This window comes from Tinamus guttatus, unplaced genomic scaffold (genome assembly GCF_059628265.1).
Source record: "Tinamus guttatus ecotype Peru unplaced genomic scaffold, ASM5962826v1 Tinamus_guttatus_pri_ptg000643l, whole genome shotgun sequence".
Taxonomy (NCBI): domain Eukaryota; kingdom Metazoa; phylum Chordata; class Aves; order Tinamiformes; family Tinamidae; genus Tinamus; species Tinamus guttatus.
The window spans coordinates 785,960-798,497 of record NW_028289177.1 but is presented as its reverse complement, the minus strand read 5'-3'; the positions used below and the strand labels follow the sequence as shown (position 1 = coordinate 798,497).

The window sequence follows — 12,538 nt, the reverse complement described above, 5'->3', positions numbered from 1 at the left end:
GCCGGTGGTGCCGGTGCGGCGGCTTCCGGCGGAAGCGGGAGCGGGAGGGCGCCCGGGGGCGGCGGGGCGGGGCGGGGCCGCGCGGGGGCGGGGCCCGGCGCTCAGAGCGCGGCGGCCGCGGGCAGCGTCGGAGCGAGACATGGAGGGGCCGCGGCGGGCGGTGGTGGTGACCGGTACGGGGGGACCGGGAACCGGGGGGGACCGGGGAGCCACCGGGAACCCGGGGGGAGCGACCGGGAACCCGGGGGGAAGCGACCGGGAACCCGGGGGGAAGCGACCGGGAATCCGGGGGGAGCGACCGGGAGCCCGGGGGCCGAGATGGAGGGGAAGGGTCTTGTGGGGCAGCCAGGGAGGGGGGAGCTGGGGGTAAATGGGGAAGCTACGTCGGGGTAGGGGGTAATTGGGGGTTGTCGGGGGGAGCAGCCCTGGGGGACGGGTGAATGGGGGGGGAACAGTCGGAGCTGCCCTGGGGGGTAACGGGGGGTTGGTTGTGGGGGGGGGGGGGTAAGTGAAGGGTTGGGGTGTTATGGGGCAGGCAGCGGGGGGGGTTGGGGCAGGGGGCTGCCCTGGGGGGTAATTGAGGGGGGTAAATGGGGGAGCTGCCCCGAAGAGAAAGGGGGGTGGTTGGGGGCAGCTGAGGGGGCTGAACCAAGGTCGGGGGGATGCCCTGGGGGCTGCTCCATGCTGGGGGCTTCCACCCGCCAACGCTCCTGCGTGTTGGGGAAAGACGGGAGCGATCCCATGGGAAAGACGGGAGCGATCCCGTGCGGAGCCGGGAGCCCCGGGCGCAGCCCGCGCTCTTATTGGGATAACACGGCCGGGGAGGGGGGCACGGGAGGCCCTCGCGAGCTGGCGGTTCCAAGGGTACAAAGGGAGCAGCGTGATTTGTGGGGAAGGCGGTGACAAATGGGGAGCAACTTGGAACCATGGAGCGCTCCGGGGGCGGCCGCGGGGGAATAGCGAGCGGCCGGGGGGCTCCTCGCTGCCCACGCACCGGAGCGCGTTTAACCGCAGGCAAGAGAGCGGCTGCACGGAGCAGGTGGCAAATCCTGCCTTTTCCAACCTGGAATATGGTGCTAAGTGGCTGCTCTCAGCAGTGACTAAACAGAAAACTTGCGTCAGTAAATACCCTGCTGCTTGCACCGCTTCGCTCTTTTTTTTTTTTTTTTCTCCTGGTTTCGTAGGAAGTCTTGTTCCTAAAATTCAGCAGTTATCTTGTCAGCTCTGCCCGTATTTGCTATTTGCTAATCTGTCATAGATGTCACGCTAAATTCCCCTTTTTAAAGTTGTCAGCGGGGTTGTGTTCCCTCGCAGCTCCGCATGCATGCTTGCTGAGGATAAGTATTATTTACGTGCAGTGTCTTTTTTAGAACTGTTTAAGGACATCCCATAACGATCCCGGCAGCTGCTTTACTGCTAATGAGCCTGGGAGGGCCCTGTTGTGGATGCAGAGCTCCTGGGAGCGCTCGGTCGAGTGTGATGCGACCCCTCAAAGTTGGTTAATTTCTGTAAAAGACAAAAAAAAAAGGACAAGAGAAGATGAGTCAGAGGAGCGACAGCCCTTTGTGCTGTTTGCACCAGTTCACATTTGCCTTCAGGACGGTTGTGCCGCGTGTTTGGACACCTGTAGAATTTCACCCTTCCAGTGCACTTCCTTTGTAGCTGAAGCTGTTAGAAAGAGATGCTCTAGATATTCCTTTTAATATGACAATTACCATTTCCTTAGGAAGGAGGCATGGAGACTTGTGATTATTTGTTTCCAGAAAGTTGCTTAGTCCATCCCTGACTTGTGCAAGCAGCTGCAAAGTCATTTGTTTGTTAGCCTTGTTAGTCTATGCTGTGGTTGTTGATTATCTTAATTATATTGGAGGTTTGCCCATAGAGCATAAAAAGCACACCAATGTTTGATCGAAGTGGAAAACTTAAGAAGATTAATTTGGAGGAGATATCGGCACGGGTTAAAGTGGGAGAATTCCTTAAAAATGTAGTTCCTGATGAGCCCCTGCTGGGCAAATTCTTTATGTGGCTGTGAGCAGCGTAGCCTCAGGCTTAGCTTGCTGTTGATAGCAAATAGCATGTTCCCATTAACGTGTCATATAATATTGGTAGTCCCTCTCGGATCCTTTCACAAGTTAGACAAAATTTATGTCTTCTAATTGCATTAGGCTCATAGTGTAACTCTGACATTTTAAATTAAAGCATATCGATGTTGTACCCAGATAAATTACCTAACCTTTGTGTGCTTGCTCAGGAAAAGATGTTATGGATTACTAGTTAACTCTAAGTTATTCATTAGGAAATTTAGCCACGGTGAGTGTTTTTATAAGGCTGTCAGCAATGTGCTGTTTACCTCCTCCTGGAGCAGAACCGATGCTAATAGAGATCTTGGTGAAGACCTTCCAAGTAGAGCAGAAATATTTGAGATAGACTTGTCCGTACTTGTGGAAGCAGCTGTTGTGGACTGGAACGGTCAGGAATGGAAAATCCGATCATGGTTGTTGTTCTATGACATCAGCCAACTTGTTAATAAGTTTTTCTAACCTGGTCAAGGGGGAAAAAAATACACTTGCCCCTGTGTGATGGGGAAAACAAGTTTTCTTTGGAGGCAAGCTGCTGTTTTGCTTCACAATAAAAGGTGTATACTTCAATCCTCTTTGTGAAAGGCTCTTGTTTCATACTGAGGTGGGAAGTAAATCAGAATTGAGTATTGTAAGAAGTGGCTTGTCTTTCAAGTATAAAACAGGCAAGTGCAAAGCACTTTGCAGTGTGCAGTCAAACCTGTAAGAATGACTTTGTCACTGAGTTTTTGCTTCTGTTTCAGGGTTTGGTCCATTTGGAGAACATGCTGTCAATGCCAGCTGGATTGCAGTTCAGGTAACAAAACTTAATTTTTGCAGGTTAAAACACAGAGTCAGGCTGATAACGTCCCATTACGGATTTTGGTTTGCAAGTCTGTTATAAGCTGTTTGTCACCGAGACCAGCTCGCTCCAGATACCTAGATGGAGACATGGCTAATGTTTATTCACTTCTTAGAAAACAAAAACAATCCTTTAACTAGTAGAATGTAATGAGACTGAGTTAATATAGCTAAAGCAAGTAAAGAATTCATAGGCTAACTCTGTATGAGTCAAGTGTGAGAAAAGCTGGAATGATCCGTGACTTAATATCCTGTAGAGAATCAAAAACAAACCCATAAGGAACTTTATGTTTTTCTCTCAGCTCTAACTTGAATCTGGACAAATTAGTTAACCTTTAAGCTGGACATCTGGAATGAGATCATATGTGGCAGTCTTGTGGGGTCGAGTGCGTTGCAGAGCGGTCCCGTTTGGGTCTGGATTTCAGGACCCTGACCCCAAAGCAAGCAACAACAACCGACCCCGTGTCCCGTGCTCCGGGTGTCCCTGCTCGAGCAGGGGGTTGGACTAGGTGATCTCTAGGGGTCCCTTCCAACCTGAACCGTTCTGTAATTCTGTGACTAACCCGTGGAGCTGGACCTTGCTTGAGCTGCACTTGGGCCTGTGCTGCCACATCATCCCACTTCTTATTTGTGTCCCTTCTGGATGTGGTTTATGACAAAACTATTGGCAATGCAAGGCTACCTTTTAGCACAGTTGCCCAGGGAATTAAATCTGTCTCCCTCCCTAACACATCTCTCTTTCCTTCAGAGCTCTGAGATTAATATCTTCTTTGGAATGCTTTTAAATTAAATCACAACTATAATCAATTACAGTCCACTAATGTCCGGGTGTCTAATGCGCTGGCTGGTACAAAAAGACTGAACCTTTGGCTCCCTGAGCCTTTGGAAGCTGAGTGTATTGGAGTTAGGATTTGCTCAGCCTGAGTTTGGGGGAAAATGCAAGCTGTGCATATGACAAAAATCAGCCTGTTATTAAAATGTAGCAATGCGCCTAATTGATTTGGTTTGTTCTCACTCAGATCAGTTGCTGTAAACAAACTGCTTCTAGAGAAGGTACAAAAAAGGCTGTCGTGCTTCTGGGACAGAGAGAGTAGTGAGTGTCCACATGCTGCTCACGAGAACAGACCTGATATCTAATTTGTAGAAAGAGAAATTGCATATTGTTTCCTCAGCTCGGGGCACCGGCTGCTTGGCCGTGCTGCTGATGGATGGAGCAATCCCCTGAATTCCGAATTCAGCGTATGGCCTTGCAGGTGTTTGTAAATAGAAAAGTGCAGTTGACGTGAGCCTTGCCGTGTTGAACCCGGTCTTCCTTCGAGCCCTGTTTAGCAGCTTGTGTTAGATTCTAGCTCCAAACCCAAACTTTTGGGGCAGGGTGGAGGATTTGCCTTTCCTTGGCGCGTCTGGGCGCGGGGAAGCCCAGACAAAAAGGAACAGCATGTCTTTGAGCACATGCGAGGGGGGCATTGTGCGAGTTTCAGACAGGGACTGCATGGAGCGGAGGGGACACAAAGGCGTGTCTGAGTTTCTGAATCCCAGACAGTGTGATCTGCATTTTAATAGAAGAAAAATCAATTAAACAATCTTTGCAAATCCTTCCTAGCTTTAGGGCTAAGCTAGTTCTGGTTTATTACATCTTTTATTATCCTGCATCCTCAGGATAAAATTCTCTTTTCTTTCTACTCCTTTTTTTTTTTTTTTTTTCCTGGTCTGATATGACTTTCTAAATTGAACACGAATGTGGTGTGTGTCTTTTTCCTTTGTCTGCAGTGAACTTATAGTATAGTTACTTGGATTTCTTGAAAAGTAAGTGGGGCTTTTTTTGTTTTTTCTTTTTTTTTTTTTAACGTGTGGTTAACATGTAGAGCATCTTAAATATTTGCCATCACATTCTGATGATGCTAAGGTTAAATGTTTGGAGATTTTAATGCTTTTAGTCCCGTCATTTAGACTTCACAAGGTTTCCCTTGAGGCCGGCTTTCCCGCTGCGCTTTTTTTGGCTTGGGAGAGACTTTTCCTTGGAGAAGCCGCTCGGAGCAGCCCTGCGGCCGGGGCGCACACAGGTGTATCCCATGGAGGGTGACACTAATTGGCCCCTGTGTTTGTCCCCTCCGAGGGTTTCTGGCCGAGCCGGAGGCCGCGGAGCGAGGTCAGGGTGCGTTTGGCATTACTAGGGACAATTGCTGTCAGGGTGTCTAGACAGACCTGATAAGGATATTAAAGGCTCACAAAGAAGCCCATTGTGGCGGGGTCAGGGAATGGGTCAAACACGTTGGGTTTTCTATATTTGTCAGGTATACAAGCCTGTGGATAATAAGTTGTCTGGGGGCCAGAGTACATCTTTATTATTGAAGGGCAGTGCGTGTTGGCCGCGTTTGGTTAAAAGAGCGCCGAGAACTTGTAAAACTGCGTCGAGGGCGTCTGCGAGCGGAGCACGGGGACGGCCTGGCTGCCGTGGCAGGGGAGCACTTGGATAAACTCTTATCTCCCCAATTCCTCCTCAGCAGCCGCTTCACGCTCCTGGGAAGCGATGATGAATTCCCTCCCATTAACATTCTGCAGTTTTTCTAAGGAGGCTAACTAGTATTTAAATGCTCTAATTTGTAAACTACTTATTTGGTTAATGCAGCACATAAACTAGCTAGCGTTTCGGAGGCAGGTTTGTGTAAAGGAGATGTGATGAAGCATCACTTAGCATCCATCTCTGGTAATGAATGTCTGTGTGTGCCAGACACTAATCAATACAGCAAGCCTTTAATACCAGGCTTGCCCTCAGAGCCGGAGCAAGTGATTTATCACTGTTGTTGCTCCTATCTGCCGGTCTGTGAAAGTCTCTTGTCTTTTCTGCGTGTTTTAGTTATCTTAAATCTTGCTACAGATTGCATGGACCTGTCGATGTATGTCCATGCAAGTTTGAATGCTCTCTTCTCCCGAACTTCAAACTGTCTTTGGTTTAAAAGAATTTTAAACCTAGTGAAAAATAAAATTTGAAACAGGGTAAGCTTCATGGAAAATAGCTAATCTGCACTTCGTAATACAAAATTGCAAGTATAAGCTCTGTTCACAGGGAAATAAAGCCTAAGAATTGCATAAAAATGGAGCTCTTGACTCACTGCAGGATTAGAACTTGCAATGGAGCTAATTTAATAATTCAAGCATATTTTAAAGTGTCCTTTGACAGTTTGGCACTTTTTAGCATTGCTGGGTTTGTTTGAGACCCAGGAAGACAATTGTGGCTGCTTCTGGATGTGAGTTTCAGGCTAGTTCCTTGCTGTGCATGCAGCTCCTTCGCAGTTAAAGCAGCTTCTGGCATGGGTAGAATTGCATTTTTCAACTGGCCTGGGTCTGGGAGGAGAAAAGCCCCGCAAGAATATCAGCTCATGAAAAGCTCCTGCTGGTAACTCTAACTAAAATGCAGACTTAGCAATAGAGCTGCAAGAGCAGAGGTGCTTCAATGAAGAGAATATATTTGCTGCATTTCCTGGAGAGGGCAAAGGTATAGGATGGTTCCAGCTGGGGTTATTGGCTTTAGTGCCATTCACCATCAGTTATCAGCCTTGAAAAGCAGCTGTAAAGTTTTTCAAAGTTTACTGTTGTGGTTAGAGGAAAAAAATAATTAGCGTTAGATGCTACTGAAACCTGGCAAGGATGACGTCCAAAGCACTTGCTGTGGAAAGGTGCCTCCTAGTGCAGACCTGCACAAGGTTCCTAAACAAACACAGGATTGAAGCTCCTCTGAGGATTTAGCTTAAGAACATCTTTTTTTTTTTTTTTTTTTTTTTTTTTCAGAGGCTTTAGACCATGGGGGTTTATTGTTTCCTGCAGGTTTTGAAAGTTGGGGTTTGATAGGTCCAGAAAGTTTCCCTTCTAATGAAGTCCTATTCTGGGCTAGACTTTTCAAGTCTGAAGTACCAAATGAGCAAGCATCTACCTGAAACTGTGCTGGGGAGAAGGGAGCAGAGCAAGATGAGGACCAGAGAAGAGCAAAGGAGAAAAGAAAAAGGACCAGATCAGGCTGTTTGGCAGTGCACTGGGAGGCACATTTACTGCTGCTGTTGCATTCTGTAACTAAGCAGCGAGTGATCTACAGTTTTACCCTTTCCTATAAAACATAATTATCCCACTGTTCAAGCTGGAAAATGTTCAAGACCATATGCTGGATCTAGAGAATCTTTAGTGCATGTTGGAATGAAACGGCATTCTTTTCTGCCAGAAAAGAATGGGGAAAAAAAGATCCTTTTTTCTTCCGTCTTTCCTTGCACTAAAGAAGTGTGTGCAAGATATTTAACGGACTCTTTGTTTTTCAGGCTTTAAGGAAGTTGGTTCAGTTTGCGGCTCGTTTGGGCGGGATGGTTTCAGGGCATGACTGCAGTCAACCTTGCAGGAGAAGTAGTAGTTCACTGCATTAGTTGAATCACTAAAAATGTACAAGGTAATGTTGCAAAGTTAAGTACAGGGTGTAAGATAGTGTAGGGAAAGCCAGCGAGGGAAGCCCATTTTCTATTTTGGAAGTAGCTGCTTTCTATCTCTTGATTCTGCCAGAATAAGAATAAAAACAAATATGTTGCAGAGGGTGTACCAATATTGCTTCTGTTTTATTGTTTTTTTTTTTTCCTATGAGCAGTGTTTGTTAATATTTGTAGAGAATTGCAGTCAATCTGCCTTTTACTCCTGCTAACTGGAGGTGAGAGTTGTTGTTTATTTATGTGTAAACAAACATGAAAACTTGCTGTTCAACGCAGCAACCCTGCAAGAGAGCAAATTAGACTACAAATGTAATTGTCCCAATCCGATTTTATATATTATTTAGTTCTTTCCAAAAAAAAAAAAAAAAAGTATTTCTAAGAGTATTGTAGACAGCCCTTTCTTTTTGTGTGTTCATTGCTGGTAACTGTTGTCAGTTGAATGTGGATTTCTTTGTTGCACACAAGTGGGAACAAAACAAAGGGTCCTGTGGGAAGGCTGTTAACACAGGTGCAGGAGATGCCTTTGTGCTTCCTCCTTTATGTTTTCTCTCTTTTTTTGACTTGAGGACAGTGCAGGGTATGATGTAGAAAACTGTTTTGGTTCTGTATTGACCAGCTGAACTAAATAGCAGCATTAACCCCCCTTTCCTCTGTAACTTTGGAGAGATGTTAGTCCAATAGCTCCCTCTTCCTGGCTCCTCAGGGAGTAGGAAGGCATTGCAAGTGCTGGCTATAAGGTTATTTAACCTGTAATATAAGCCTATACCAGTCCCCCACAGCAAACCCTCTCTGTCCAAAGGTAGAAGGGTAGAAAAACCTTTTTTTCTGGAGAAAAAAAAAAAGCCATTCAGAAGTATATCCTCTGCTGAATTTGTGTCTCATCATCTTGAATTTTATTTCCGTATCTTCTTAGGAACTGGAGAAACTAGGACTGCGAGATGATGTGGATCTGCATGTGTATGAAATCCCGGTTGAATATCAGACTGTGCAAAGGCTAATTCCTGCATTATGGAAAAAGCACAGTCCACAAGTGAGTAGAGTGAAGAGGGCGAAAGACAGAACAAGTGATTGAGATCTGTCCTTCTTACAGTAACGAGTATAATGTGAAGTCACATTTTTTAATGTGTGTTTAGACTTGTAATCCCTCATTAGATTTTTGTTGTTGTTGTTGTTGCGAGGACATTTGAATTTGTAGAATTTTATAGCTCAGAATAGAGTGGTCTCTTTATTGGCAGCGACTGGTGTGAAGTGGCTGCTGCAAAGGGCTGTGTGGGCGGCTCGGTCTGTGCCACCGTGGCTCTTCCAGCAGTGGGTTTTGCTGTGATTCTGCCACATTCACCTTTCCGTGAGTGAAACTTAGCCTGGGGAGGGAGTGGAATCAGCAGAATTGTTCTGTGCTGCACCCACGAGTTCACTGGCAATTCCTGCAGCAACCTCATCAGTATTTTACTGGGAATGATGGGCTCTTGATTCTGCACCGTTTTCTATCTTGTTTGATCTAACTTGTCTCTTTTCTCTCGTAGCTGGTGGTCCATGTAGGTGTTTCGGGTATGGCTACAACTGTAACTCTGGAGAAGTGTGGCCACAATGTGGGCTACAAAGGCTTAGACAACTGCCGCTTCTGCCCAGGCTCCCAGTGCTGCGTCGAGGGCGGCCCCGAGTGCATCGATTCCATTATTGACATGGACACAGTTTGCAAGAGAGTCTCAGCCCTGGAGCTGGACGTCACTGTCACTATATCTAAGGATGCGGGCAGGTATGGGATGGATAATCAACGGGGAAAATAGACTCAGGATGCAGAACATGTTCTTTTCATGCTCAGCTCACTGAGGCCCATGTGATTCATGTGCTTTTCCAGTGGGGCCAGCAATTCCACACGTTCCTCCGCTGTCATGTGGGAGAGGAGAGTTTCTAATGTTTTGTAGTCTTAGGTTAAATTAAAGCAATTTAACCAACTGACAATATGTGGCTTGTACATCACGTTTTATTGCAGGATGTTGATGCAATGCTGAATGATAAGAATACAGTTCGTCCTGCCAGGCAGTTGCACACTGTACTTGTTACTTGTTGCTAAATAAGTTTTATTTTTATATTTCAGATACCTATGTGACTTCACTTACTATACTTCCTTGTACCAGAGCCGTGGGAGGTCTGCTTTTGTTCATGTACCTCCACTGGGAAAACCATATACTGCCGAACAGCTGGGCCGGGCACTACAGGCTATAATAGAAGAAATGCTGGATGTTTTGGAGCATTCTGATGAAAAAATCAATTGCCAGCACGAACACTGAAACTGGGCAGAAGCTATTTTAGTATTGCACTTCCAAAATTTTCCCTGCTACAGAAGTACTGGGGAAGACGGTCTGTCTGAAACGTACAGAACAAGAATTGGAGACTTCAAAAATGAAAATTCCACTTCTAGAAATTGACATTTTTTTTGTCAAATATGTGCATTTCAGCCTAGGCAACAAAGGATTCAAAATCTCTCCTTTTAAACACCCACAACTACTCGTTTCTGAAGTGACTGGAGTATATTTGCTTTGCTTTATCCAAAGCATATGGGTCAGTCAAGTGACAGCTACTGACCAGTCAAATGCAGCACAGATGGAAGTTTTCTCATGAGGATTTGGCATTCAGGTGTGGGGAACTGATAAAACCATCTTCTAATGACTAGTTTTTGAAAGGTTTGCTTTCATTTTGTTTTCATTTTCCTCTTGGACCCGAGTTGTAGTTGTAAAGATATAACTGAAAATAGTTCAAACAATGTGGGTTTAATCCACCGTAAAACGGTACTTGGAGACAAGGAGTCTTCTAAATTGCTTTGCTAAAATCAAAAAATATTTTAGGCACTGATTTCTCAGCCCCCGCAATGTCCAAATATTAGTAGGGCTCTCTGTAATGTACTGACTAACCGGTAGCTGCAAATAGGAGGGATGTGTTTTGGGTTCATTTTGTACCCAGTATGAACCTAACTTGCGCCAAATACTTCCAAATGTCTTTTTTTATTATGCTCTTGATGCCACCTTCCTCACTCAAATCAACCATATACCTCCTGTACAAAACACATTGTTTCGTACGTGTATAAAGCAAATCATTAGCGGTTAAATAGCTTTGCTAAAGGCCACTTTCTCTGCAGGAGATCTTAATCCTAGACTCATGGTGCTAGCTGTTATTTTTAGGTGAAGGTTGAGTAATTTATAACTTCCTTAGTTATAAATTTTCATTCTCGTTAGAGGTTAGATGAAGAGTAATGTTTAACTTAAATCAAGGTAGCAACTTAGAATTTATTATAGGCATAAATATGCTAACATGTAGATTAAAGAATATTCATTCAAATCAAATACTCTAAGTTTAGAGCTGTTCCCAGTTTCTGTAAACCAGCCTTTTTTTTTTGAAAACTAGGAGTTTTGCCTAGAATGAGTATTCGAGGCTATTTTAGTGCCCCCTCCCAATGGGAGGGTGTGAAACGCTGCTTCTTGTGTGGATTTTCCAAGTAGTTTATTTGGGAAAAGTTGCATGCAGGTTATGAGCAGGACTCTAATAGCTCCATACACTAGGAGCATCATTTGGTTCCGAATTACAAGACTACAGTGAAAGCAAGAGGATGTCATAGTGGGAACAGAAATAAAATTAGTAATTGAAGACCAGGATGTCTCATTAAGGAGTCACTTAAAGGAGACGGTCTGTACTTTGATTCTAATACTTTTACAAATATTATATATATATATATATATATATTTAAAAACCCAACATTTTGAAACTTGTAATATCATTTTAGTTTTTCTAATCACGGGTGATTCTGCTACAGTATCTCTCAGTGAGAGCTGCTTATTAACTTGCTGTTTTCCAGTAGAAGTTTAGTGAAGAAGAAAATGCCATTTCTCCTTGTAATTCTGGAGAGAGGATGCAGGCTGTGCGAAGGGGGCTGTGTTGGGGGGTGTTTGGATGTACTGCTGGCTTGCCAAGCAAAATACTACTGTGCTTTCTATCAAAAGGATTTGCCTTCAAAGTGAGCGTTCTCCTTTGCATTCAGATATAAAGTAGCACTTGTCAGATTGTCAGCAAACAGGCAGGCTTTCTGATTAGTAATTTATTATATTTAATGTTTTGTTTAAATATTGGTAATTGACGCATTTTTGCAAATAGTTAAAGTACTTATCTTCTTGTAGGTTTATTCCTTTATTTAGTAAGAAGTTTTTGTCATTGGTGTATCTTAGCTGCTAAAGTTTCTAAAAAAGAAATAATTCGTGTGTTCTGCTGAGTTCAGCAATTGATTTAGGTAATTTTCAGTAACTCTGTTTAATTTACATGTGATATTCCTAGTTGTGAGTAAAATGGGAGGGGAAGATTCACAGTTTAGTGAGGTGAGAAGGCAACCGTGGACACGAGGTGCTGAGTGGCCACCCAAGGGCTGGTTGGACGGAGTAAAAGTGGAGTAAAACCCGGTTCACGTCGCGGCTTGAGCGCCCGGGTCATCCTCTGATATCCGAGGCGGATCCCTGGTCAGTCCTGTGCTCCGTTACCAATAAACGTCTCTACCAGGAGCCAGTCTCTGGTCCTCCCTGCCATTCAAAGGAAAAATCCGGGTTCATTTCGGTGACTTCTGTGTGTTGAAGAACTGCAGTAGTTGACCTTCTGCGTGTCAGTGTTAAATTTCTCATTTTCAGCAATACTTTGCTTTGAGGGTCACTGTAAACTGTGTTTCTTCCTAGTCTGCTTTCGTGACGCTTCCGTGTGATCAGTTTGTTAGGCAACGTTATTTATTTTGTAATCTTTTTTGTTCTTGAGAATTAGTCATCAGAGTTTGTGTTTGTAAAGGGTGTCTTGGTGGTAGAGATATTTTGTATAGTGAAACTCTTTTAAATGGCATTAAACTAATTTTATTTAATCTCATCCTAAATTAAATACTTTTTAATTTTTTTTTTCTGTTAAAATCATTTATTCATTGTGTCTTTCCTATAGCTGCATATTTTCTTTGGAAATATGGCATAAAAACAATGCAGAGCTTCAGAGAGCTGATGTTTGGTGTAACGCTTGCTATCTGCCTTCTCTTCCAGCTCATCAATAAATAGAATTTGCTAATTTGCACTGACTGGGAGACCTGTTGCCAACCACAAGAACTCTTGTGCTAGTGAGTAAGTGTAGGAAGTTCAG

The 12,538-nt window shown here is 44.4% G+C and overlaps 1 protein-coding gene across 1 annotated transcript; it reads left to right on the top strand.

Moving 5' to 3' along the window:
* Positions 1-96: 96 nt before the first annotated feature.
* Positions 97-10,055, top strand: PGPEP1 (pyroglutamyl-peptidase I). Its single transcript, XM_088535704.1, has 5 exons — positions 97-173; positions 2,822-2,874; positions 8,298-8,414; positions 8,908-9,140; positions 9,483-10,055. The coding sequence occupies exons 1-5, from the start codon at positions 140-142 to the stop codon at positions 9,673-9,675; spliced, it is 630 nt and encodes a 209-aa protein (XP_088391830.1). The 5' UTR covers positions 97-139; the 3' UTR covers positions 9,676-10,055.
* Positions 10,056-12,538: the final 2,483 nt, after the last annotated feature.

Excerpts from the sequence above, each read along its gene's own strand:
- PGPEP1 (XM_088535704.1), top strand. The coding sequence starts at position 140 with ATGGAGGGGCCGCGGCGGGCGGTGGTGGTGACCG. Across the intron at positions 174-2,821 it reads GCGGGCGGTGGTGGTGACCG|GGTTTGGTCCATTTGGAGAA; the intron begins GTACGGGGGGAC and ends CTTCTGTTTCAG. Across the intron at positions 2,875-8,297 it reads CCAGCTGGATTGCAGTTCAG|GAACTGGAGAAACTAGGACT; the intron begins GTAACAAAACTT and ends GTATCTTCTTAG.